This window comes from Bombus terrestris, chromosome 4 (genome assembly GCF_910591885.1).
Source record: "Bombus terrestris chromosome 4, iyBomTerr1.2, whole genome shotgun sequence".
NCBI lineage: Eukaryota > Metazoa > Arthropoda > Insecta > Hymenoptera > Apidae > Bombus > Bombus terrestris.
In genome coordinates, this window is record NC_063272.1 from 316472 (window position 1) to 343664 (window position 27193).

At 51.9% G+C, this 27193-nt stretch overlaps 1 protein-coding gene across 8 annotated transcripts in view; it reads left to right on the forward strand.

Annotated features, from left to right (window-relative positions):
* The window catches only part of LOC100649754 (dachshund homolog 2), a 143988-nt gene that overhangs the window by 65680 nt on the left and 51115 nt on the right, over positions 1–27193 (forward strand). For 7 of the 8 annotated variants that reach the window (XR_007223936.1, XM_048405470.1, XM_048405469.1 and 4 more), the window contains exons 3-6: positions 1581–1809; positions 3831–3893; positions 24644–24720; positions 25822–25992. Coding sequence is in view for 7 of the 8 variants with exons in the window: in XM_048405470.1 (XP_048261427.1) it covers positions 1581–1809; positions 3831–3893; positions 24644–24720; positions 25822–25992 (540 nt within the window). In the remaining variant the exon portion in view is untranslated. The remainder of the gene's footprint in view (positions 1–1580; positions 1810–3830; positions 3894–24643; positions 24721–25821; positions 25993–27193) is intronic. The other variant, XM_048405467.1, reaches the window with a different exon arrangement.

Sequence of the window (27193 nt, forward strand, 5' to 3'; positions counted from 1 at the left end):
GGGGCAAAGAGGTGCCGGTATACGTCCGCGCGCGGACCCAGGGGTGGGAAGTTAGAGGAGCGCGGTCTTTAGCTCAAATTGTGTTTTATCGTCCCTCGCGTTTCGCTTCGGTCGGTCGTCGCGACGATCGCGATCAAGTTGGTCGATTCCTTTTTTCTTCTTCGCTGCCAAGGAAACGGAAGATTTTCGGAAACTCGTTTGCTCTTCGACCACGCGGAGGAACGCTGGTATCCTGGGTATCCTTCGTCGAGAGGATACGCCAGGTTTCGGTAAGGTCGGACGAAACGTCTTCATCGGTCGTCGCGTTACAACGCCGAACGTACCGCGACCGACAAATAGCCGTTGTCGAGGTTATAAAATCGGGGAACGTGCGTTTTAAGTATCTTCGGTGATCGGAACGTGCCACGGCGTTCTCACTCCCTCCAACCGTTCCCTTCGTTCACGACCCTTCAGCCCCTCTCTGCCGCGCGCATCCCCTCGCCAGCCAGCCCCCCGACCCTTTTTCTCTCTCCTCCCTCTCCTTCTCCCTTTCGATCGTTCTCTCGCTTTCTGCCCGCTCGTATCCACGCAGCTACCTCTCCGTCTTTCTCATCCCGTGACGTCGCTCGGTTTCTTTCGCTCTCTATTGGTACACACGTAGCAATCTACGAGAGAGCGCGTACACACGGAGGAGGGAAAATAAAAAGAAGGGTACTGCGCGAGAAGGTACTGAGGCTAAGTGGAGAGTTTAGAGGGATTTCATTAAATCATATGGATTGGGGATAATGTATGTTATTGAGCGGAGCGTTCAAATCGCGCTCTATAAGTTGTAATAAGTCCAATTTTAGGGCCGGTCATGGGCCGGGTCCCACAGTGGTTGTCAAACGATCCGTGGCGTTGTTTCGCTGGCAGTCGCGAACCGGCCGGCCGTTCGCGGGATCGACAGTCACTGTCTAGCGAACCCGCCACTTACTCGTCAAACGGCCAGCCGGTCCGCCGAAATCACTGCCATTTAGATAATTTGTAATGAATAGGCACCGCTCATTTTCTACCCCTTCCACCGAGGTCACCTCCTTCTCCCCTTTCTGCCTGGCCGCCGCTCCGTCTCCTTCTTTTCCTCTCGGTTTCGCCTCCCGTTGCACCGTATACCTCGCTGTTGTGCCCTCCTTCCGCCTCCCCCTTCTCCACCGGCCATCACGATCTCGGTCTCGCAATAGCATCATCTTCGACGTCATCTTTGCACGACTGGAATCCCAAAAGTGGGCCTCTCGATAATCGTCGGGTCTCGAATGTTCGTACAAAGTCGCCGTTGGTTCACGCCCCGTGAATCGACCGGCTCTATCAACGGCAGAAATTTGCTCACGATACGTTACGATGTGGTTAACGCGATCGTCCCCTAAGCGAGATCGTGACGCGTGCCGGTTGACGAAGATATACGGTCCGTTTGGAAATCCTGAAACGCATCCCCTAGATCCTCTGGCAAATATACACACGGTATTTGCGGGAATATCGGCGGACATCGCCTGTCCCTTGTTTCGTACGCTCCTCTCCTGCTACCTACAGCCCTCTGACTAACGGGGTTTGCTCGGTTCTTCTTCCAGACGTGCCGAGGATGGAAAAGTCGCCGCTGCTGGCGAACGGCTACAATCACCCACCCACGCATCTCAGTCACATGCAATTCATGCAACTGGGTGGACATCCAGGTGCAGGACACACCGCCATTCTGTCGCCGGCTAGTCTGCCCCATCACCTGCAGGCACAGGCTCAGGCGCGCGCTGAGCAGGGCCTCAAAGTCAACCCCAACATGTCGAACATGGAGGCGCTCGCGAGGTAAGCCTTTGTAAAACGTCTCCTTAAAATCTGTGGGGTCCAAGTTGTGGAACCATACGGTCGAACGCTACATCGCGTCTGGGAACGAAGATACAGAGACGATGGTGCCAAGTTAGGAAAATGATCGAAGACAAACTACATAGCTGGGATCTCGTACGAAGCGATAGGCTACTTTTTCGGAGGTTCGACACGCGTTCGTACGGATCGGCGCGTTCATCTTGTCTCGGTGTAGTTGTAACGAAGGGCCAGCGAGGCCAAAAGAATACAACTTTAAGAGGATTTGAAGAGACGGCGAAGCCGTGGAAATCCGAGGGGTCTCGACACTGCTTGATCTTTCCTTCCCTCTTTCACCTCCTCCGTCTCTCGGTGGCGAAGTCCGTTTCCTTGGGTGCGTCGCGTTCCTTCTAGGTCGTTTACTCGACTCGCGTTACGCTCGCGACCTCAAACGAGTCACCCTTCTATCATTCTCGCCTGACCCAACTCGACCTCGTCGTACCCGTCGATGACCAACGGTCGTAGCCAAAATTTCGCCAGTTTATGTGGAATTCCATAAACTCGTTCGTTGCGTCGTATTTCGTTCAGGAGCACGAGGTCGACCGGTTGCTTTGATCGAGGAGAGGGAACCGGTAAATCCTCGAGGCGTTGCAGTCTCGAGACTGTATATCACGTATATCACGGATTACGCGTGCCCGTTTAGTCGTTCTCGCGCGGGAGCCACGAATAGGGAGAAACGAGGGCGCGTTGGGACGCGGTCTATCGAAGGAAGATCATCCTTGCAGAGGGAGCGTAGTCTCCGAACTAATCTAGGCATTTGTTAACGTGTTTCTAATAGATGCGGCTGGTGGTGTTCCCTGTTCTCTGGTCTTCCGACGAAACCCCGTCCCAGCCAGTTTTGAGGATACGGAGACTCGCCTTAATTTTCGATTACACCCGCCAGCCGTAATTAGCTTCGTCCTATTCGCCATTAGTCGGTCGGTTCAGTCTGCTTCTTCGTCTTTCATCCGAGTTCCTTGGTTCGATTCACGGTGATTCGAGATGTACTTTCGACCCGATAGCACGAAAAGGTTCGAAGCGTGGAAGGAAAGGAATCGCGTGGATTCGTCTTGAGTGGAGGGGCGGCCAGTGTCGGCTAGAGTAAAGCGTGTCCTTCCGACGCTACGCGCCTACGTGTATAATGACGCGACGAAGGCGGCGCCGCACGTTTCGCATTATGATTTCAGCGCTTTGCTTTTAATTAAAATGCAAATCTATCGTGGCAGAGGAGCGAGAGAGATCGGGAGGTAAGACGGATTACGTCTGGGGGCGGCACGACAAACACCGGAATATGATTAATTCAACGCAACCCCATCCTGGCGTACCGCGCCGTCAGCGTACCGTTGCCCTCTATCGCCACCCTCTAATTCAGCCCCGAGCCCTTCCTGCTCGCCACGACGACCTACTCGACCGGCTTACGCGAGCCCTAGGCCGCCTTCTGCGACGCCAACTTCCTTCCGACCCAGACGATCGCGCTACGGTTTCCACGTTTTTCCTTCAACAGTTCGATCTTACTTTGCCACCGGTTCGTTCTTCCATTTCCTTCTCTTTTTCTTCGCTCAGTTCCGCCGGGATCCACGGTGATCCTTGAAAGTATTTTCGGTGGTCGATACACCGGGTAAATTAGGACAATCTCGGGGACCGCGTTCTAGGGACGATGCGACGTCTTTTTTAATCAACGACTTCAAAGCGTCTTCGTTTCGAGCGTAGGACAGGCTCGATCGAATCAAAGGACAAACGAAAGACGAGACGGCACAAGGAGGACTCTTAATCAACTCCGCGGATCCACTTTCCTCGAGGATATCCCGTGGCAGGCTTATAATTAACCGATTCGTTTATCAACTCGCGCCCCTTCGTTTCCCCACCGTTCGTGAAACGCCGGTGATGCGCGTTTCTACGTTATTTTTCATTCTCGTGACGCTTCGGTCTCTTTCCTGTTTTGCGTTCCACCGTCGTATCTCAAGTGTCGCTTTTTTTGTGATCCACAGGTCCGGAACGGTTTGGGAAAACTGCCGAGCTGCCTACGAAGATATTGTCAAACATCTCGAAAGGTAGGAGAATTTTGAATCCGTACCTAAAAGAAAAAAAAAAAAAAAGAAAGAAAGGAACAGAAAAGTAAAGAATGAAAGAAAGAGGATAAAAAACGTGGACAATGTATGGAAGACTCGATTACGTTTCGCGCCATGGGTAATTCGGCCAGTCATCCGTGTCTCGATACCCTGCGTCGGTTTCGCAACGAGTCGAGAAAAATGAGCCGCGAGACGCGGGAAACGTAGGCCGGTGCAACACGCGACCGTTTCGCGTCCGATAAATCAGCATTACCGTCGGCATCGAGTTTCCGGTCGCGCGACAGGTTGAGTCCAGGCGTGACGCTGTAATGCCCGCATGATTTGTACGGTGCGAGCGTCCGCACCCTCCTTCCCACCGTCCTCAAATCCATCCGCCGGCAGCCCGGTCCCGTCACCGATACGACACCAATGTCGACCACCGGCGACCACCCTCGGTATCCGCCACACCGCACCGCGCGCATCGACCATCGCGCGCCATCAGCCAGCGTCATCCGCCACCGAGGTTTCCCCGTGATCCTAACCACTTGTCACTTCACGGCACGCAGATCATCGTCGCGACGTGCCCGTCCATCATTCGGGGATTAAATCATTCGACTGGCTGTGCGAAATACTTGCGCGTCCCGCGTCGCCCAACAGCCTCGTTCCTTTTACACCACCGAGGGAGCTTTAGCCGCGTGAAAGCGGCTCTCTGCCGTTCCGCGGGTTACAAACTGAAACTTTCATCCCCTGCGTGCGGTGGTTGGCTGCCTTCGCGAGACACCCGAGTTCCTTTGTCTGTTTGCTGGTTTACTATGTCGTCGGCTGATCGAGGCGGAGAGAAAGGAAGGCAGGAAGAGGAAGGTGCGAAGTCCAGGGTCGAACTGTTAATACGGGGGTGAAAATCGACACTTGACCGGCCGAAACGTAATTTCCAATTCAAAGGCAATGACCATTGGCTCGCTTCTCTCCGCGGCTCCCTTTGCACCCCTCGACCCCTCGCACGCGTCACCTCCGCGATCAAACCCCTCTCGCTTTTCCCTCTTTTGCTGTTTCTCTATCCAGCCAGCCGTCTCGTTCTATTTGCTTTAGCGGCTCCCGGTCCAGTCGACTTCGTCAACCGGACAAACGCGTATTGTGATTTCAGCCTTTGACTGCTAGCCGTTCGATGGATATCGTAGGGGGTGGCAAATGGTCGCGGACCCGTGCGGAGCGATACAGAACGGTACGGAGAGAGGAAGAGGAGGAGGAGGATGAGGTAGAAGAGGGTGGTGCAGAGGACGGGAAATAGGGGGTCGAATTGGCGGGTACGGAGACTGGAAGGGACGGACGAGCGAGCACCGTGAATATTCATGCCGAGAACCCTAGACGAATTCGGACTTGTTGCGACTGACACTGATGTAAACCTTTGTTTATCCTGCGTGCACCATACCCTCGGCCGTATCCCTTCCGAGCATGGCTGGCTACGCACTCCGATCGCCTCGTCTCGCCTCCACCCCCGATGCCAACCGAGTATTTAACTGAGAGTTAAATTCTGATTAATCGTCGGTACCGGGGTTATTAATTGTTTGTCCTTTTGATTTTACAAGCACACGGAGCTCACGCCTACCGAAATCTGGTTCTCCCTGTCGGATTCCCTCTCGTGTTCTCCATCTCTCTTTTGCCTTTGTTTCCAAGTTACCGTAGTTTCTCTCTTTCCGTCTTCTTTTCCACCGCACCCTGTTTCCATTTTAATCTCGATGATTTGTTGTCGCTAATCCGGCCGAGACCCGTGACATCGGAAACCCGAATTCCGCCACTAAAGTTGGCCGGCTCGTTTGTCTTTCCGCCAGTTCGAGCAATTAAATCTCATAAGCCAGAAATCGCAGCCCTCGAAAAAGTCGGATAGCTCTCGCAGATCCGCTGGTTTTTCCAGTCTCCGTTACAGACGATGTTTCGTGCCTTCGAAACGTTAAAACTTGGAGAGGGTGAGAACGGAACCAAATGGAATCGCGGAAACGAGCGAAACGACGGATCCATTCACCCCGCCGTGAACTCTGTCCGTAAACTAAGTAATATTAATGGTCCAGCCGATGGCAGAAGGCGCGGTATCAATGCGCTAATGTCGGCTTCCTGCCTTTAAAACTACCTCGTCATTCCGGGATAATTCTCGCGTATTGTCGTTCGCCATCCAGCTACGCCGGTTTTGCCCGTTTCCTTATCGCCGACCCGCCCGGCCAAACTTACCTCCGATATTCTCTGCCTCCTTCGGTCTTCCTCCTCTTTCGGCGAATTCGCCAACGACACCCTCGGAGATGTCATTAATTACGACGACGACGACGACGACAACGACGACAACGACGACAACGTCAACGAGCTTCTATCGTCGGGGACATCTGCTGGAAAATAATATTCATAAAGTTGAGCCCCGTCGTTACGAGCGTCGTTTTCGATCCATCTTCGCGCGTATTTCACTCCTACCTCCTATCACGAGAAACTTGGAATCCTATTCGAATCCTATTTCTCTCCATGATTGAGAAAAAATGTAGCGAAGAACGATTCGAGAGGAAAACACGTATGTTCTACATACTGAGAGACGTTATTAATGACTAGACTGCGGATGTTTGTGCACTTTAATTATGCAAGAATGTATAGAATGCACATAATACGCAAGAACGTACAAATATTCAAAGTATTTGGAGCATGAAACAAATTCCTTTAATTGTATTCGTAAGAATCTGAATTTGCATAAGTATCCGCAGTCTAATAACGAATAAGGTAGCAATTTCTTTCCACTGTATTAGGTTGTCCGAAAAGTGTCTATCTTTTACAGACACGTCTTTTACAACGACGCATCTTTATATAAAGCATGAAACCTAATCTAATTCGACGAAATAATATAAAACGGAATATGTTGTACATCCATTATTTCCTTATAAAATGAGAGAAACGTTTCGGACGATCTGATATGTCTAATCTCAGGGTAAAGGGAGACTTTGCGCGAAAACGCGTCGACATCTCCGCTTTAAGTCGAAGAGAATCGCGTTCCCTTTGCCGTCCTTGCCGCGATGCACCCCTCGTTCGCGAATTGCGACGACGCAAAGGGGGCAAGGGAGGATTAAAAAGAAGCGTGAAGAACTCTCGAGTGCCGGGCTTCCCTCCCGAACCGTGACGCAGTGGACCGTTTCGCGAGAGCGGAGCGGCGCGACGAAACGGTTAATTCGATTCGACGATCGTTCGCCGCGATAGCGAGCTCGGAGCCGACAACTATCAAGCGGCGCGTTAATTGCGTTCAAACGAACTGTCAGCGCGTCGACACGCACGCGCGCGCATCTGAGCGGCGTCCCGCGTGCAAATACGCGCATTATGATTAATACCGTCACAAGCGGCTCTAGGCGTCGGCTTGTCAGCGGCTTGCAATCAGGGGATAGGCTAATTACGCTCTCTCTCTCTCGTCCGAACGTTCACCTTCCTTCGTTCCCTCTCGAGATCCTCCTTTTTTGGCTACCTAGTTTTCGATTCGACCGAATGCTACGACGAAATTAATAATAACGGGTTAGCTGTCGATCGCTCCGAGTATTAGTTACGGCGTTTCTTTTGTCTTTCATCTCCACCGGTATCAACGCGATCGTTAAACCTATCTTCTCCGTGTTCGCGAATGTTTCCACGGCTCGTCTCCGCAGGCAGTCCAATAATAGCACCCACGTGATTTACAGATCCAGTTTAGCGTGGGTGGGGATCTAACAAATCGAATCGGTTACTCGTTCGCGTGTTCGAGGAATGTCGGATCTCTTTCACGTTCGCGTGATAGTCCCGCGAGGTAAAAGAGGACGATCGTCTACAGTCTAGGCGGATAATCGTATGTGGAACGCGACAGCCGGCTCGACAAGCGCGTCGATTCGTTCCTCGAATCGGCCGCTCGTGCCAAACATCCTGACCCGAAAATGGACCCTTCTAACGACCCTCTTACGAAACGATACGGCCACGATCTCGGCGGTCGGCTCTTGGCTCGGGTCCGGTGTCCGACCACCGAATAAATTGGTCCTTGCCTGTCGCGCGTAGATCCGGATGAATCATTCTCTCGGGTATATCTGTTCTCCTCTGTCTCCCGCGACGAAAAGAGACGTCGAGGTGGATCGAAAGAAGGACGACAACGGGCGAGGAGACCTCGTAAAGTTTCTCGACTCATAAAGCTCGCACGGGCGAGAACGCGACTCGTCGACTCGCGACAGGGTGCCGTCTGCAGATCGCAGAAAAGAGTCGTCACCTCGTGAACGAGCGTCTTTGAGACATTCATTTTATTAACTCGACAACGAATTACTTACGTCCGGCGGCGCGGGTCCACCGGGCGCAATTTCATCAGAAGCCGCGATAATTATCGTTTGAACGATAATTAATGCCGCGCCATTAACGACGTCGCGCTCTTTATGCTCGCCTCGAAATTTTCGCTGCCGTATTTTTAGCAACGACATCGCTCTCCGACCGTTTCCGGGTCATTTACTCCGCGAACCACCCCCTTCGCCAGGATTATTTCGATAGCCGTCGTCGAGTCGACGGAAGATAACGAGGAAGAAGGCGGTCGACCATATCGACTTGCAGGGGGCGTGAACTTCTGTCGCGATGTCTCCTAGAAGCGACGCGTTACATATTAGGCCGCCGTGCGGTAACGAGCGTAGCCGAGTAAACTTTGGCTGCGACGAAACTCGATGATTAATTAAAAACATAATTAGTCGCGACGACCGGGATCCACCCACAGCTCGCCAATGTACCGTGAAATTGTCAACCATCTTGTTTCCCTTTCCTGCCTTTCGCTTCCTTCGATCGTCGTCGTCCGTTCTTTTTCTGGCCCCGGCGATCTCGTTAAAGGCGGGCCCGTTCGCTCATTTTCTCGGCTCTTCGTTCGGGAACGCGCGCGATCTTCGTGGAAGTATCGAACGTCGTCGTGACTAACGAGGTGCTCGCGAGTCTCTTCGTCTAATTTGTCTCATCGATCGGAGAACGAGTCGCCTCGTTATGTCCGCTTCGACGTCCTTTTTTCGTATATTCTTTCGCGCATTACGACGAACACTACATGGCTCGTCGTAGACAAAGAGCATACCGAAAGCGTAGAGCGAAAGGCAACGTTCATTCGGGGGAATACCGATTCTAATGATAAAATATCTTTCCTCCCATGTTCACACCCTTCTTTGTCCTTATTTCCGCGCGATTCTCGTGTACCTTCGCGACGGCCAAGATATATCGTTATTAAATGGTCTCCCTTCGGTTGTGCGCGCACGCTAGTATATTACGTCGCGGGGCTTCTCCGTTGCCTTCACATACGCACGCACAACAGACAGCCCGCACGCAGTGCTTAGCCTTCCGCGTGTGGAACTGCTCTCTTATTTACGGTCGACTGGCATGCGAGTTTGCCACCAACTTCCGCTCAAAATTCGTCGCGAGACAGAGACAGAGACAGAGACAGAGACAGAGACAGAGACAGAGACAGAGAGAGAGGGAGAGAGAGATCGGAAAATCGAAAACCTCGAGGCGAAAGGGCTAGAGTGTGGCTCTTGAAAGTTGGAAGTTGGGAAGAAGTGAGCGAACCACAGGGAAAGAGTTGCTCGATGGGTGGGGGAAGCGAGGAGAAGAGGCGGTGGGGAGGTTAATTGAAAAGCAGTGGAAGGGTGTCATTAAATAAACCGCGGACGAACGTTCCTGCGGTTCCGCGGCACTACCGTTCGCAGGCACGGTTTCGCCGCCACTTTTGGTAATGAACTAATATTTGCAGTGTGCGTTCGGACGGCGGTTTCCACGCGTATACGCGGCCGGTGGCTTACCTTTTGCCTTGTCCAGACGCGCAGTAGCGCGCGGTGCGCGCGTCGAAGGGTGCGCTTGCCCTGGCAAGGTTAGCCTTGGACAAATACGCGACCCTCGCGGTGATGGCCATGTACCAGCGGGGTTTTAAAGGTTAGGGAACGATCGAAAATTCAATCATGTCGCGACAAGGAAGCTTCTACGCTGCGGACGATTATTCGTAACGGTCGTTGGACGCATCGACGAATCGGCTACCAAATTCGATAATACTCGGACGAGGAACGACGAGGAAAAGAGGCGCGGAAACGTCGGTGACAAACGAGCCGAAAACGGGTCACTCGAGGAGGGTAATCGTTTCCCAATTGAAATCCAATAGCAAACGACATACAGGCGGTGGCCCTCGTCCCTCGAGAAGGACCGAACGTCCATCGCTGTGTGCGTCCATTGATCATCGGTCTAAACTGTTTCTGACGCGAATTATGCGGAAGTAGGTGGAAAAAGTGTGGGCTGGCAAAAGCAATCGCGAGTCAGCCGCTCGGTTCGTGATCGTCGGTGGCGCGAACACTCGTGGAATTTTCAGGAATTTAAATAATATCCTTTTATATTATCGAGGATGCGCTGAAAGTAGCAGCGGGTAGGGTCGTAGGTTTTCGCGGCGGCTATCATAAATCCAGCGGTTGCGCTGCCAGCGGAGAGAGAGAAAATCTACAATTCTAAAGCTTTCCATAAAACACTCGACAAAACGCTTCGCCCGCGGTTTTCGAGTGGCTACCGGGCCCCTTCTCCATCACCTCCCTCTCCACTTTTCCCGCGTCTTCCCTGGCGCGTCGGCCGCCTGCCTCCGCGCCGCCGCGAATCTGTTGAAATATGTAAAACCGTGTAACCTCTTCAATTTACATAGGAACGCGTGGGCGCGCTGCTCCCCCGGATGAAAAGTGGCCGATCCTCCTCCTCTTATTAATTGATCGCCCGAAATCCGCCGATCCACTTTCTACCCCTCCGTGAAAAACCCTTCCGTTCACCCTTCTTCCATCTACCAGTTTCGTGGTTTTCCGATTTTCTCCCGACTAGACAAAGAGGAAGAGAAACACGAGTGCTATTTGGTCGTACGGCTACGAGGAATTTCATGGGTGGACAAAAACAGCAGCAAGACTAAAAGGGGAACCGTGACGAACGATGCGGCGGCGGGGAAACGTTGTCTCACGTGATAGACGTCCATCATCGCGCACGACGAAAGCCTTAACGTCGCGGACGCGACACGTAAATACACGTGTGTATCGCCGTTGATACAACGATCATTTTTTTCTTCTGGCCGTCGACGATAATCGCAGTCGCTCGCTTCGTTTTCCTTCCACCTCTTTCGCCTCTTTCCATACCGTCTACGGTTCTCTTTCTCTTTTTCTCCAGCCGGTTTCTATATAGGTTTCTCTGGTGGCGCGTTCTCTCGCCGCTATCCGTGATCCAGGGCGACGGCACGCCGCTGCCACTGGTATTTCGAAACTCGCTGAACAAACAAGCGCCGATAAAAGTACCGCGGTATATAGTACATCTGGAAGTAGGGACCATCAGTCACGGCGCATCTGCGAACCACTTTCCTTCCCTCCCCCCGCCGCCACCTCCACCGCCGCCGCCACTGACTCCTCCGCCCGCTCGTTTTCCCTCGCGCTCCGACGACCCCTCCGGGAGTGCAGCGGGTGTCCCGAACTTCTCCTATCCACCCACCGCGCCGCTAAAAACCATTTGTCATCGGCCGCGTAAATATGTTCTCGAGCGAAACGTGCGTTCGACTTTTTTCTCTCGCCCACGGTGTTACGCTCCGCTCACGGAAATTCGAGTCCACGCCAAACGATGATGGTCGATCGCGACGCGACCATCCATTTCCTGAACGCCTCCTACCTTTTTCCATCGAAAGGCGATCGGAATCGCTCGCGTTTCCATACGTTTCTTTGATCGTGCAAGGATTTATGGACTCGTGTCGCAACAACTATCCGACTATTCCGATCTTTGCTTCATTGGCTGAAGTAGAATGTTCCAATGGCGTGTATATTTTCGCAAGCTTCCGCAACCAAATGAACTATCCGCGCGATAGTTCCCTGGCATTGTACCAGAATCTCTAGTATCGTTTAACGCGAAACCGAGTAAATAAGCAAGCACGTTGGAGATCGACGCCGGAATGGCAAGTAACGAGCTACGGCTACGCGGGCAAAGTTTATCTTTATTTCGGCGAGCTCCGCGTCTTCACCAGGGGAGTAGCTTAAAAAGTTGGTCTAATAAAACCCCGGCCCATTTGTCAAGGGGTGTTGTAGTCGGTTCCCGGAGGCTGTTGCGAAATGTATGTAAAACACATCTCGGTCGGCTTGCGGAGTCGTAACACGAAGCGCGGGCGGCTCTGATGGGCCGACATCTAAAATAATAAAAGTTGCCTCCGTCATTTGTCAACGGTTCCTCTAAGGAGCGACTACTTCCAACGCCACCTCGTAATTTCGCGATGTCGCAGCTGCTACCCCCACCCTTCTATCCCTTGCTTTTTCCACCCCGGAGATGTTACGCGATTCCCGACCTTAATTTTCCTGACACCCGTCACACGGCCGCTTCTTTTCCCCGAGAGCGCGATTTATTCCAAACTCTACGCGGCCAATGTGTAAATTCCAATCTTCTTCCACTTGTTTCGTGTTTGACCTTAATATATTCGACACGCGTGTATACTTTGAGAAAACAATTCTCAGTGACCGAGTAATTTCTGCGATCGTAATTTCTATTTCGAGAAGTCGATGGTCCCGATCGTGGAATATTCCAGGCTGCGTCACCGATCTCGACGGAGTTAAGATGCAACGATGTCGAGCGTGGATTGAAAAATATTTCTTTTCAATTTGGAACATCGGTTGAACTTTGAGAGGAGGCAAACAGTCGATTGTGCCGCTAGACGGTTAGACAAGCCGCGTTCCGCTGAAAGTTTAATTAAAAGCGAGCGTGTGGGAGCGGCGCGGCTCGAAGGGAAATAAACCGATACTATACTGACCGGTTGAATGGTGGCGCTCGGAGGTGACGCGAAACGAGGCTTCCCGGTTCTTTATGCGAGCCCGCTTTAATCCTTGGACGGAGGAAGACGCGTCTTAAAGTGAAATAATAAATAAAATAATACGTCCGGGGCGTCGATGTCGGCTCGCGGTCTCGGCAATAATCTACGGCAACGAATGTGCCAGACGACTTTTATGAAACGTGGGCCCCTTCTCTTTCAGCCCTTTTACGCGGTTGAAAAATAAAATCCTAACCCTTTCCCGACGTTCACCGAGCAAGAAATAGGGGGCGCGCGAGAAACGAAACGGAGGCGGCGGGATAAAACCTTAAATACGACCGCTGAACACCGGGGGCCTACAATAAAATTCTCGTAAACCATTCGCTCGAATAATACACCTGCTTTGACCATTACTTGACCGAGCCAGCTCTCCGCTTGTTTCGGTGCAACTTTTTCCCCGCGATTTTCTCCTGTGATTTACAGTTCGTACGAATCGTATCTCCGACTCGTCCATGAATTTAATTGGAAAAAGTTGTTCGTTCGATCGTCACCGTTTCTACCATCGAATTAGCAGGTTCCTAGGCAAACGAGTGATTTTCTATGCCTTTTCGACGAGTTTGAAACGAGAAATTTCGTTTTCTCGATAGGAACGACGTTCGCGCGCTGAAAGAATGATCGAGCACCCGGTGCTTGGGATAAGCGGTCCCGGTTGCTTCGTTCCTCCAGTTTATTTTCCAAGTAACCCTTCACATTGCGCTAATGTATTTCTTTGAAACCGCTATTCACCGCGTCGACGTTTCAATCCGGTCCATTCAACGTCCTCCAGCCGTTTCCCGGCTGAAACACTCACCCGATCGATCTAACTACCGCCGTCTATCGTGAATTTTCACACGACTTAATCCGCATGCTTTCACCCCCCTCGGTGACTCGTACTTTTCTGCTCGCTGTTTCTTTTCCTTCCTCTCACGCTCCGTCTCCGCTCCCTGCCGTCGTCTTACCACACGCTATCGATCGAAATTGTAACCGGGGAAAACTCGATCGACCAGGTGGTGCGCGTGTATACACGATCGTCGTCGTCGAGAGGAAGAGGAAGGACGAGGAAAGGCACGAGGAGACGCGTGTCGCGCGGCGGCAAGGGGTTAGCGCATTCCAACTCGATTCGATGGCTAACAGGTCGCCGACAAAGGGAAACGGGCGTTTCGAGGGGGTGGTGTGCCCCGTTTCAATCGCCCCGTCAGGATCGCTAAATATTTCATTTCGTATCCCTCGAAACGTTTAATCTCGGGTCAGGTGCGCGCACGCTCGCGATCGCGTTGCACGCGCGTTTGTGCGCCGTCGATGACAACCATCCGGCGGATGCACGAGCTTTCTCTCTCTCTCTCTCTCTCTTCTCTCTACTATCTTCTCTAGCGATGCTTCGAGCGGTCGAATCGATCCTCGTCCCCTTCGTGCGGCGTTCGAATCTCTCGTTTGATTTCTTGGAGCCTTTGTTCTTTCCGTTTTTCCGGAAAAGTTCGCGCGCGGAAAAATGTAGGTGCCGGCAGCCAGCTGGAAAATCATTCCGTAACCGGGAGATGTTCGATAAATCGCAGGCGTAAAACCGTGCCATCGGTTATATCGTTTAGGTATAGCTTTGTGCCTCAGCCCGAGGATCGGAAACTTTCATTATCGGACTGTTCGCCAGCTTTCACCCTCCCCGTTACCCATCTTCGTTTACATTTATGATTTAATATGATCGTCCATTGTTGCGTCCCCTTTGATTCCGCCCGCTCGTTTCCCCTCGCCCTCGACAAATATCTCTTTCTCTCGGTTCCCGTTACGTGTGTAATTCGAACGCCGACCTCTTTACCCGCTTTTCTCTTTTGTCGTTTCCTTCGTGCTATTGGGATCCGCAACAAGCACCCTATCTCGGGAAACCGAGAGTCTGGATGGCGGCAAAGAACCGAACGACACGCGGGGGAGAAAAGAATCGCAATTTCGTGGAATCGCGGCTTCTCCTACCCGCAGGGGAACAAACGTGCAAGTTCACCTGGAATATCGGCAACGCGAAAACGCAAACGCGAGACGAAACGATAGATAGGTAGAAAGATAGATAGACAGAGCGGGAGGGGGAGGGAGAGAGAGAAGTCTAGAGAGAGAGAGAGAGAGAGAGGACAAAGGACGACGCGCGCGGAATATTAAATTCGTGCAGAATTCGAGCAACTTTTCAACGAAGCATTATGGGTCGGCTATCTGGATGATGTAGCACCGAACTTGGAAAGACTCGACCGAGTGAAACCCCGACTCTTCTGCCGTTCCACCTTCCCCATGCTCGTTTTCGTCGTTTCTTCGCTCGCACGCGCGTCTTTCCTCCCTTCTTCTCCATCCGTTTTTCTCTTCCTCCGCTCGTTGTCTCTCGTTCCATCTTTTTCCCCCTTTCCCAGCGGTCGCTTTCCCTCTCTAGGCGTAGCTTCCAGGGTAGCAATCTTTTATTATTAGCGCAGGCTTTACCAGACAATGAAACGAAAGGAACGGAATATGATATTGTAGTACAGAGGCTCGGCGGAAAGGGAAGCTATTGTCGGTCTCTTTGAATTTTAAAGTCAACGATCGATACGGCTCGGGGGATGCGCCTTTAGCCATATAAACCGCTCCGCTCGCCCCCTCAACCCTAGCCCAGCCCTCTTTTCTCCGCGGTACGTTCGCCCCTCGCGGTCCCTTCCATCCTGTTCTCGCGACTCTCACTCCCTTCCCCCTCCTCCACAGCCCCTGTATCACGTTTGTTTGGAATCGCGAAACCAACTCCGGTTTCGATTCGAAACGAACGATCGTCGGGAGACACGTGGGTTGATACGCGTAGCCTCTGACTTCTCGCGAACCTCTGGTTCCCGCGAGCGAAGGATCAGCAGCCCCGAGCGGAATCGGAATCGGAGGGCCGTCAGCGAAATTGTCGCCGGTAATGATAAATTGCGCCCCCGGCCCCGACGGAACAGCCCGTCCGCACAAGTGCCGACCGACCGTGCGGGAATCAAATTGCAATTTGTTATTTGTAATTCCGAGTGTCGTTTAATATACTCTCCCGCGTTCCTGGCCACCCTTTCAGACACACTAGGACGAAGGGGTTAGAAATTAAGCGGAGCTTGATGAGAAAGCGCAAAGGTGAATACGCGTCTCGCCACCTTATTAAGCGCGACAACCTTTATTTTTACGCCAACGCGTAATTGTTTTCCGTAGCGTCTCGAGCAGCTATTTGCTTCGGTTCCGGTCCGATTCGTTCCGGTATCGTGCTTCGCTTTTCTCATTACCGTCTCGACAGGCGATTTAGACGTAAGTAGTATTTACGTTGGCCGATTTATTACAGTGATCGATCTCATGTACATCTCAAACCAACCGATCGTAACCACGAAGATTTATCTAATCGCGATGGAAAGAACGAAGCGGTAAGCAGAGATAGCAGGCATAGAGGGATGCGGTGGCTGAGTAGGCAAATATCCGATTTTGTCTATTCAATTTTCCAGAAAAATAGTGCGTCGTTTCCCTCGCGTGTTCTTCTTCGGCCTCATCCCCCGATCCAGGCATTATCGACGCGAGGTAGCGACAGAAGGAGGCGATGGCTGGCTGAACGAAGGAAAGGAATAAGTTCGATCAGTCAGAGGGTGGCAGTTACCGTTTCGGTTATGGTTTTCGGAAGCGTCGTCGAATCCAATTCTTGCGCAAACCAGATAAGCGGCCTTTTACGCGTGTATTTTCGCACACGCGTCGCGCGGCCAGAAATAGGGGTGCGCGTTTCGTTCTATCGCGGACAAGCAGATTTCCACGCGACAGATATCGGTCTCTTTTTGTCGATAAACGATCGCCCCGCGTGCCCCGTTATTTTCTTCTTCTTCTTCCATCGTTTTTCATCCTTCTCCGAAGTAACTTCCATTCGCCAGAATATTCTGCCGTATCTGTGCTCTTTGGCTTAAGGCTTCGAAGCGATCCTACGTATCCTTCCGCGTGTACACCCCCGATCCTTCTTTATTTTTCTCGTTCGGCATATTTTTCTTCGATCTACTCCGCAGGCTGGCTCAGGGCGGCAAAGGGGACGATGGGTCGAGGGTGTACGAAAGGGGATTCGTCAGTTTATTTGCGTATTGCCTGGCGGCTGAGCATCGAGCCGTTCACGCAGCGGAGAACTCGAACGCTATGCTTATCGCCACTGAACCTTGCGTTAAATTTCCATCCCTCGAATCTTTTCTTCTCTGCCAAGATCGACCAGAGTTTCTTCGTTCGAGTGAAACGTTCATTAGATATCGCACACTGTCAGATATCAAACGAGAGACGGTAGAGCGTTTAGAATTTGCGACATTACGTTCGGAAACACCGTCGAAGTTATTATAATTTCGCTTTAGAAGATAAAAGGAGAAAGAAAACGAGACTATTTTATATACATAAAATAGACGAGGAGATGGATTTGGGATAAAAACAGGCGAACGATTCGGTGCCACGACCCCCGGTGGAAATCGGTCCATTCGAAACCGCGATAAGCCATGTCGCGTTCTTTCTCCACTTCCTCCTTTCTCGTTGTAGGGGCGCAGATTCGTGGGCTGAGCTCCCAGAGCGACCATCGATGGCCCTTAATCGAGCGATCCGCCGCCAAAGTGATTTTTATTTTCCACGAATCTTGATTTATACGGGAAGGCTTTTCGCCTCGACCCTGTGTGACACGACGGAAGAGAGGGTTGGGTGAAAAGGGAGAGAAAGAGAGATCGAAGACTGCAGTTTCACGCGCATACGCCGCCGTGCGGTTGCCTTCACGAGGGGTTACCCTACGCGTTATCTCTCCGTTACGCGTTGGCAGGCATATGGCTGGTCGGCTGCAGGGGGCGCAGAGGCGGCAAGCGACCGGGGGACTGGCTCATAATTTTCAGATTTATGTACAAATGTTTCTGGCGAAGCGGCCGAGCGGTCGCTTCCTTCTTGTTCTCTCTCTCTCTCTCTCTCTCTCTTTGGTGGGGAAGATATCTATCGTAAAGTTTCGCGGAATTGAAAAATGCTTTCGAGGCTTTCTCGCCTCCGAATACACAGCCGAAGGGGCGAACGTCAGCCGACGACGGGGATGACGTATCGTCCACGAACGCGATCCACACAGCCGCCTATCTTTCCGGAATAAATGATTCCTCTCGCTAACACGCGTCTGTTTCTCCACGATCCCCCAACTGCGTCGGATTTATCTCGGGATTTCGCGACATTGACCTCGTTTGTAACTTTCGGAAAGCAGACCTCTGGTACAATTAAATTCCGTATCATATTTTACTGTAGTTCGATCGAAATTGAAACGTAGATTAAGAGACATCGAGATAATCGTGTTTTAGAAGAGCGAGCAAGGATTAAGGGTTAAACAAGCATCAAAAGCGAACCACTCGTGCTATTTCTATTCGAGTCCCTTCTAAAATCGTGGCCACATGTTACGCCACACGCTACGCGTCTAACCTTGAGCTAACGAGCGGAGGGGCCGAGGCGGGTGGTGGTAGAAAAAGAGTCGCAAGAAGGAGATCATTCCCATTCGCAGTCAGCCATCCGACCAGCCCGACCAGTCGGTCCAAGTGGCGTGGAACGAGAATAAAAAGCGCTTAGAGCCGTATAAACAAACAATTATTCGTCGCAGCCAGTCGTTCACACCTCGTTCCTCGACTCACTAGTCTGTCGGACAAACTCCAACAGGCATCGAGCGTGAAGTCATCGAGATTGTGAGTTCCTCCAGGCGACTGACAGCTTCTTTGTCCATCGTGCAGTTTACTTTCTTCTCGCTTTTCGATTTTCACACTAAACCACGTGGTTCCTTTTTCGTAACGTGGTAGTGAATCGCTCGTCAGGCTCGCGTTCGCGAGGCGTTCCGAGGATCGAGTCAGGGCAGTCGTTCGTCTAAACGGTCGGTTATCTGGCCGGTCGATCGGCATTGTCTTCCCTCGGCAGCCCCGGAAGCCATTCGGAAGCGAAATAGAGTAGGAGAGAGAGAGAGAGAGAGACGGGGTTTCGAAGCGAGTGATCGCTGTGCGGTGCGGACCAGGGCACGATCGAGCAGAAGCGAGAGGCTGAGGAAACAATTTAGCTCGATCAACGTTTCTAGCTGGAATCTCAGGCGTCGTCGTCTAATTAAACCGCTGTCCTGCGCGGATATAAAGTCGGAGGTTATCACCGGCGCGCGGTATCTGATCCCCGGCCCCGGCTTAATCCGACTGTATTTCCAGCCGGAGCGTTTTAAGCGGCCGTCCAATACACGCGCAGCCATGGACTCGCGTGTACGTATTTACGCGGACACGGGCGAGTATATGAAACGAATAGAAACTCGGGTAGTCTCATTTCCTGTCTGCGGGGGTCCCGCAGGGGATACATAATTAGCTGGTTCGCCCGTTCGTCGGAACGCCGACAAGACGGGGAAATGTAAGAAGACCTTTCGTCGAAGAGCGCTCGCCTTTTCCTCCTGCCTGAACACGCCGTTGCTCGTGTCGCTTATCGATTGCTCTCGGAAATTATCGTAAAACGGAAGCAAAAACCAGAGGGCGGCAAAGGCGAAGGAGGGAATGGTTGGCGACCGTCGAGCGTCTCGCGCATTGTTCACCGAATTTTCACCGGACGTCCCTCGAAATTGAAATTATTTTTCAAGGAGAGCGCGCGTAAATCCAGGCGTCGACACGGTTCGGTTCGTTTTCTTCCCTCCCGTAATTCCCCGAGCTGACAGCACCTCTCTCTCTCTCTCTCTCTTGCTCTCCCTCTGCTTCGTCGGTTAGGCCAGTTTGGCTTAGGATGAACTCGACCGCGAGAGTATTAAAGCCAGCTACAAGAAGACGTACAACGAGAAATTAATCTCAATCGTCGCTGGGCCTCGGCCCCGTCATTTATCACGACTCGTTACCGGGAACGAGCGGCCGGAATCCACGGATTGATATGAAGTTAGCAACGGTAGTCTGCGCCCGATTGTGTCGTGACTGCCGCTGAGATCTATTAGTCAAGCGGGGCCGAGTGGCGAAACGGAAAATGGAAGAAGAAACCTGCTGGCTGGAAGCGGAGCAGCGTGCGCCCCCCTGAGCATCCGACTCGAACAGAGACGGAGAGAAAGCGAGAGAAACGCGTAGAGAGGAGGAAGAGCGAAATAGAAAGGGAGGGGAGGAGAAGGGGAATTGGAAACGAAGATAAAAGAGGCTGGAGCGTAAGGTCGATTTAGTGGGGGCGCCATGGGTGGGCTTTGTCGCGGCGAGGATTCGCGCACGGTATCGTTGTCATAAGTATGTACCCGGAAAGATCTTGTCCCGATGACAATGAACTCGCGTAAACGTCGCAATTAACGCGCTGCCGACTGGGAAAGCTCCGTTTTTGCCGACGCAACGTGTCCCGCCCGACTTCATCCACTTTCGAAGGGCGCAGATCAAATCTGCATAAGTATGAGACTTGCCGTTTAACGAGTTTCCAAGGAGCGGATCCAGGCTCGTTTTTAATCGTAGCTCCGCCGAACATGCTAATTCGCTCGAGTCGACGAATACAGATAGAGATATCGGATGAGCGGAAAAGAAGACTTTCATGTTTCGAAGGTTTATCTTTGGCACGATACAATCTTTCACTTCAATTCGAAACAAACGAGAATTTCAATTCGAGGAAACGTTAACGAGTGTCGCAAAGGCGCGATTTTGTGACTCACCGCGAGCCGGACGCCTTATTCGCCGCCAGCGATATGATCGATGAGCAGAAGAAAAGCTGGAATCCTAGGAATTCGATGATTGAATCAGTCTGAAGACCCCCCGAATCCGAGCGGTCGCGCGCGGTTTGATAAATGCTGTCCGTCTGCCGATACGTCGGATAATATTTGCGAGCAGATCCGGTAGAAATCGAAAGGCAGGGGCGACTGGATCGAGTGTAATTCGATTCCTTCCCGGCCCTTTATACCGTTCGTCCGGAGAGGCAACGTTCTGACACTCGTCCCACAACTCGACCGATGCCTCCTCTCCATCTCCGAGCCAATCTCTGCCTTCGTCCCTCGTCACCGACCTCTATCTTGAATTATGTTTCTCATATTTTCTCCTTCCACTATCTCCGGGACCTGTAGCCACGCGAAAATACAAGAAGAAACGCGTTCCTGGAACGACTCGGTCTTCCTTCGCAAAAGGAAGCGCCAGGCGATTGCGAGGCGAAATTCGCGATATCTTTTCGGTAACACGATCGGCCAGCGACCTGGTTCCTTGATAATTACCGAGCTAACACGAAGGAGAAGACGCAGAGAACCGAGATGAAATAAGGAATATCCTCGAAGGATGAAGGCTCGCCTTCGCGACACTCGTTACGAGAACGAACCCCTTTCGCCTCGGATGTCACACCAGCGAGGGTGGCGTTTTCGAGATCGCGTACTTTGGATCTCGTTACCAAAATCCCCTCTTCTTCCTTGTTTATTATTTCGTGGAATTTTCAGAGACGAGTTTCGCGACAAACTACGAACGTTGAAGTAGAGGAGCCCGAGCCAACCGCCAGCATGGTTCATCCCCTTTCGGGCTGCGACCGACAAGGCTGTAACACAATCGCGCCTCGGATTCCAGAGACGTAATTAAAATTACGACGGCGTGGGTCAATCGTCGTGCGTTCCACTCGCAACGACGAAAAGCGAGCCGGTGACAGAAAGGAACGAGAGGACGGGCGAATATCGACGTTCGCGTGCATCGTTTATCGAAAAAGCCACGGCGGCAGGGTCGCCAGCATACTTTCGCCAATTAGCCCGGCTCTTTGTCCTCTTAAAATTACAACTGTTCCCTGTCATTATCGGAACGCGCGTCACGCGTACGCGATGCTTTTGATTTTTCGCCAAAGTAACAAAACGCGGGCAAACAGCCCGACCGCGCGTTCAATGATTCCCGCCGAACGAGCCGAAAAAGCGTTGATTAAAAACGCCACCGGAATGCATGGAACACCGGCTTCGATCGCAGCAATGTATACGAGGACCGGTGTCGCGAAAATGGTACGTCGAAATCGCGAACCAGCTCGATTCCGACATAACGATCCCGAATCGCAGGTCGTTTTCTTCGCGTTCAAAATACGCCTCTTAATGAACTCCAGCTGGGCAGGCAGCCCGTTCCTTGGCATTGGGGCAGGAATCCCCGCGGTGTTCGTCATTACCGAATCAAAATTAAAGGCAAAGATCTGGAGAAGGGTATCGTTCGTTCAGCTTATTAGTCGCATACGTACTGTACCACGCTAATGGATACGACGGGGATTGATACGGTTCAATCATCGGTAGAGGATATGGATGCGTCTAAAATAGCTGCTTCCGAAGCGAGGGGAGAGCTCGTATCGCCTTTGTAGCTCGTCTTCTCTATTATAGACCGAAGAGGTTTCGATCGATTTATCCGTTCCGTGTTTCAGTAAGATTTACAATCTTCTGCCACAAAGTCTCATCGTCTGTGAATCTCGTGGAATCTCGTTAAAATTCACACTCGTACTCGATCTAATTGAGACGGTAGCAACGCCAACAAAAACATCTCGGATCATCTCGCGAGGTACAAAGATGCGGCGCAACTCTTCGCTTTCTGCGAAGTTCGTGCAACACGAAATTCAATAGGGCTGAAGCTATTGGTCCCGAGGAAAGGAAGGCAGCGTTTGCTAATTATTCGCGACTAGAAGCAGGGATTGGCCGCGCTCCGAAAGCCGTAGGCACGCCTAATGAAATCCATGATCTATTAAGGTGGCTGTGAGAGCGTCTACGTGTCTACTCATGCGAACCTAGATAAACGCGCGGCTAAACGCACATTTGAGCGCGTAAACGCGCATACAAACGCTCCATGGCCGGAACCGTGAAGACGCCGAGGCGACTGACGATGTACCTGCAATATTCGACTAATTAGAAATTTAATAACCCCGCTGCTCGGCTGTTGCAGCTTACGACGACGTCCCGGCAAATCAACTTCACCCTCTCTCCCACTCTCTCTCTCTCTCTCCCTGCCACCCTTAATTTCAACGTTTTTTCTTTTCTTCGCCAACTCGTTCCTTTCTCTCGACCCTTTTCTCTCGACCGTAGTCGCTCGAACAAGGCTCCGCTATTCTTGTTCCCATCCGAATTTGCCGGACCGACGAGTAAACGGGGGCCAGGTCCAAACGGAGGCGGACCGAGATATCCATCGGTCGTCTTAATCGACTCGTATTACCAATTAAAATTTAATTATCCCCGAAATTAAGTCGTTACGATATCGAAGGCGCGCGAGCGCGATCCGTCTATAATTTTGACGTTGCTGTCGGCGATGATAGCGAAGGGATGATGGCTCGTTCTTGCGTGTTTCGTAGCTCGTATCTCGTCGGCAAATCGACTTCTCCGCAAAATTTCAAAGTCTGGCAAAATTGGTCGTCGAACGAACCGCGGCGAGCGCGTCGCCGAGCGACGAGATACCGCCGCGTATTTCGTAGTCGTCTTCTCGAAAGCATCTCCCGTGGAAAGGGAAACGATGGCTCGTCGACGGAAGAAGAAGAAAAGAGAGGGGGGAAAAAAGAAGTATATGGAGGGAGAACGAGGGGAGAAGGTGGGGATCCTCTCCTCCATTCCGCTTAACGCGGCCGTAACTTATCGCTCGTAGACGCACGGTATTTCTCTCCGGCTCTTTGAAAGCATTTTCTCATTAAAAAATTAAGGTTCAAGGGGTCGAGGAGGGAGGCGGCGGTCGGGGAACTGAGCGGGAGGATGTCGGGGGTGGATGGAGGTCTCGCGGGTTCGCGCGCGGAGCGGCAGCCGCCAGTGAAGAGGGCGGTTTGCGGCGGGGGACGGTCGGTGGTGGGTCGGTAAGTGCTCTGCGGCTCCCAGATGCGCCCAATATTATGTTTAATGATATTAACTTCTTACTTAATGGTCCGCGGTTCGATTCGAGGTGCGAAGAGACGCCCTCGGACCGCGTGGCCTACCCCGACCCATAAAAAGAACTATACCCGGGAGAATAATTTGCAAGACGAGGAAAGGAACGTCGGGATTCGGAGGAGGGGTAACGAAGAGGTGCGGCAGGAGGGTCTAATCGTCTGGAAAACACCAATTTTCGACTACTTCGCGTGGCTCTTGGAAAATAAATTCGTAAATACACCCTCGATCTACACCCTTGGAAATAATTTCTTTCGACGACCCGTTACCCCTCCCCCTCTCTCTTCTGTCGTCGCTGTCTCCGAGGACTCGCCTCCGTCTCGAGGTTCCGAGACGAAAGAAAATTTCGTTTGAAAATGTGCGCGCCGAGTGTTAAATAGCGTATGGCCGGTTAATGTCAGTCACGGCATCCGGCCGCGAATCTTAACGATTCTCTTCTCCCTACATACCGCGCGGCTCGATCCACGAGGGTCGAACAATATAGAACCAAGATTAAAAGTTTCGCGGTACCGAGGCGTAAAGACTGGCTGGTGTGGCTTAACGAGCCTGGCGCTCGTAAAGACGAAAAAAACATTCGAGGAAACTAAAAAAAAAAAGAAAATAAAAGAGGGACACTTGGCACGGAAGATTCGCGTGGCAGGAATAACATCATCGCCCCCGTTAGTGACGCGATCGTTTCGCGATAGATTCGACAAGACGATTCGCTTTTGAATCGACGATGTAATACGAGAAACTCTCGATTCATCGGCCGTGGTGTCGAAACGAAACGTGGAAAGAGAATGCGCGCGGTTCGTTCTCCGTTACTACCTGCCACTCGGGCTCCGATGGAAATAAAAGGTCGGAGGGAAGCCGGTTTTACGCGAGAGCGTGCGATCCCTCGAGGCGATGCGCGACAGCTCCGCATAGGAAAAAAAGAAGCGAATCGATTAACAGCGATAATCGGATGGAACGCGCGGCCGACAGAAAGACCGGCACTTATCTTCCTACGCGGTCGGCTCGAACCAAGACTAGAATAATTATTTAATTAATGGCCAGCGCACAGGCCGAGAGTCCACCTCCGCTTTGACCGATTCGTCGCCATCCGCCGGAATCGATACTAAAACTTGTCCCTATCTGTTTTGCTGTTTGCAGGCTCCGCGAGGAAAGAGGAGACGCCGAGAGAGCACTGGCGTTGGACCAAAAACCCAGGGATCTGAGCTCGCACAATGGTAAGATAAATACGCGTACGCTCGTTTACCGTAATTATAGTAATCGGTCGATAATACGGCGAATAACGCCGAGTCGTATTATGGGCCGAGCACCATTACGCGGACGATGAATCCTCCTTCTCCTGGCGACCGGCGATCCTCGTGATTCGAGGCCGTCGTTCCTTCGCCGTTCCATCCAGTGGAGGAGGATGCTTTTGTACTTTCTTCCTCGATAAACGGCTTCGAATCGAACGTTTCTCTCGTGGAACGAAACGTTCGCGCGATTTCCACTTTGCCTATGACGCGTACGAGATTCTTGCAATGGCAGAGAGCCTCGAAACGGAACATCCCTCCGCAACGGGGATACTGGCCATCGCTCGAGGCCAGCACACGAGTTAACCGAGCGTGTCCGGATCGCGGAGGACCAGTCCCTTTTTCGATTTCTTTATTTCTCATCGCTGGCCCGGTCGAGCGTTTAGGCGGCCTGGAGAGATTAAGTCCGATATCGGGTTACGGGGCACCGTTCGGCTCCGCCTTTCTTCTGATTCTCCGTAATATTTTAATCCGTTCGATCGGATCTTTTATCCTGATGGCGAGTGTGCGCGGCCCTAGGCCCGGCCAGCGACAAACTGGACGTTTCGAGTTCGAATCCGATCGTGTTGAAGCCGCGGGCCCCACGGAACCTGCGGGCCTCGTTTCTTCGGGGATTTCGACGCGGACGTCGATTGTGCTTAATCGAGCGCGTCCTACCGCTGGCCGCGATCCTCGCCTCGAATCGTGCGAGACTTATTCGCTCGTCGACGAACCACACGGTTGTTCCACGATGCAGCCACGGTCGAACCACGAGCTGGCCCCGAGCGATGCGTCATTCAGCTTGGCGTCGCTGGCCAAACAGTATCTATCCACGTCAGGATTAAAATGCCGGGATATCAAATACAAGGGGAGCGGGTCAACCGTGGAAATTGGACGGTCTGTTTCTTCTCGTATAAGCGGAGGCAAATAATATCCATCGATCATTGTCGATCGAAGCGTTCTATTCTTCGAAGAATCGTATAAGCGCGCACGAGATCGTTATCCAACGCGTAGACGGACGATAGATTCACGGAACGATGGTGTTAACAGGTTCCTCGAATGGTCACAGTCCCGTGCTGAACCTGTCGAAGACGGCGGGAAGCGGAAGCGTGGGCGAGCACTCCGGAAGCGAGGCAGAGGCGTCGCACCGTTCGCAAGACGACGAGGAGGAGGACGACAATCTGTCCGAGGACCTGGACGACGACAACGAGAAGGACGAAGGTGAGAGAGCGTGGCGTGGTCGGATTCGTCTCGTGGAAAATGCCGCGAGACCGACCGATCTCCTAAGCGTCGATCGATACGTCGACCGAGCCGATCGGTCGATCAATTAAAGCCAGGTAGAGCGTGACGGTGAATTTGACGTGTGCCGAAAGTCGAAACGATGTTGCCCGTTCCGCGCGGCACGCATACGTAAAATAATTATATCGAATGGACCGGACAGACCGCGTTTAAAGATGAGTTCCCTGGGACGACTGGTAGGTCAGACCCTCTCATCGATCATCTCGGGCCCGCCGCGGAACGACGTTCTCTGGGATTCGTCTTTCATCCGGCGTTCCGAACCAACCGAGGTCTCTCCTCAGCGGTTGTCAAAACTTGTCAGCCGTGCACGATGAAATTTTCACCGAGAGGCGTTTGGAATTTTACGCGCTGCACGTGTCTCGACTGCCACCTTTTTTCCTCCGTCCGTTTCCTTTACCCTTTCTGCTTGTCGTGCGTTCACGTCGAATCAGATTGCACTAGAGAGATACATCTCGCGAAATTTTTCTTTTAGTCGATAGTTATATTTCTTGCAAGTCATTTACGAGCGTGATCAATCGCGAATAATTAAGCCTTCCGGATTGAATATTATCTTCGTTCTATGGTTTGAAAACTCACCGGATCTCGATATTACGGGAAAGAAATTTGAAGAAGTTTTAAGAAAAAATTGTACGGTTCCTTTACCATTCGAAGCTCTCCGAAAAACTGATATAAACGAGATTCACACTGGAACAGCATGAAAGAAGCACCACTGGTGGAGGGGCCCGTTGGTCGTTAGACTCGCATCTTCGGTATTTAGTTTCATTTTAATAATGAAAGATGGGTCCGGATAAAAATCTCGGTCCGTAGCTCGCGGTGCTATCTGGACTGTCCCGGCGCTTCGATGCACCGAAGCGTCATAATCGCGATGATTTCTAATCGATTTGCCGATTGTCTGCGCGCCACGCGTTAATTGGATATTCCAATTAGAGCCTGCGAGTCTTCACCTCGGTTGACACGAACGGAAAAGAACGTCTTTCTTCCTTCCAATCTCTCGTCGTACCGCCAATAAAAATACTACCGAGAAAAACTGCTAATAAAAAAGGGAATCGTGGAATCTTCCGCCCCCACCCGTCCCGACGGGATATACATATGTCAAATTCCAAAAGAATATAAAACTAGCAGG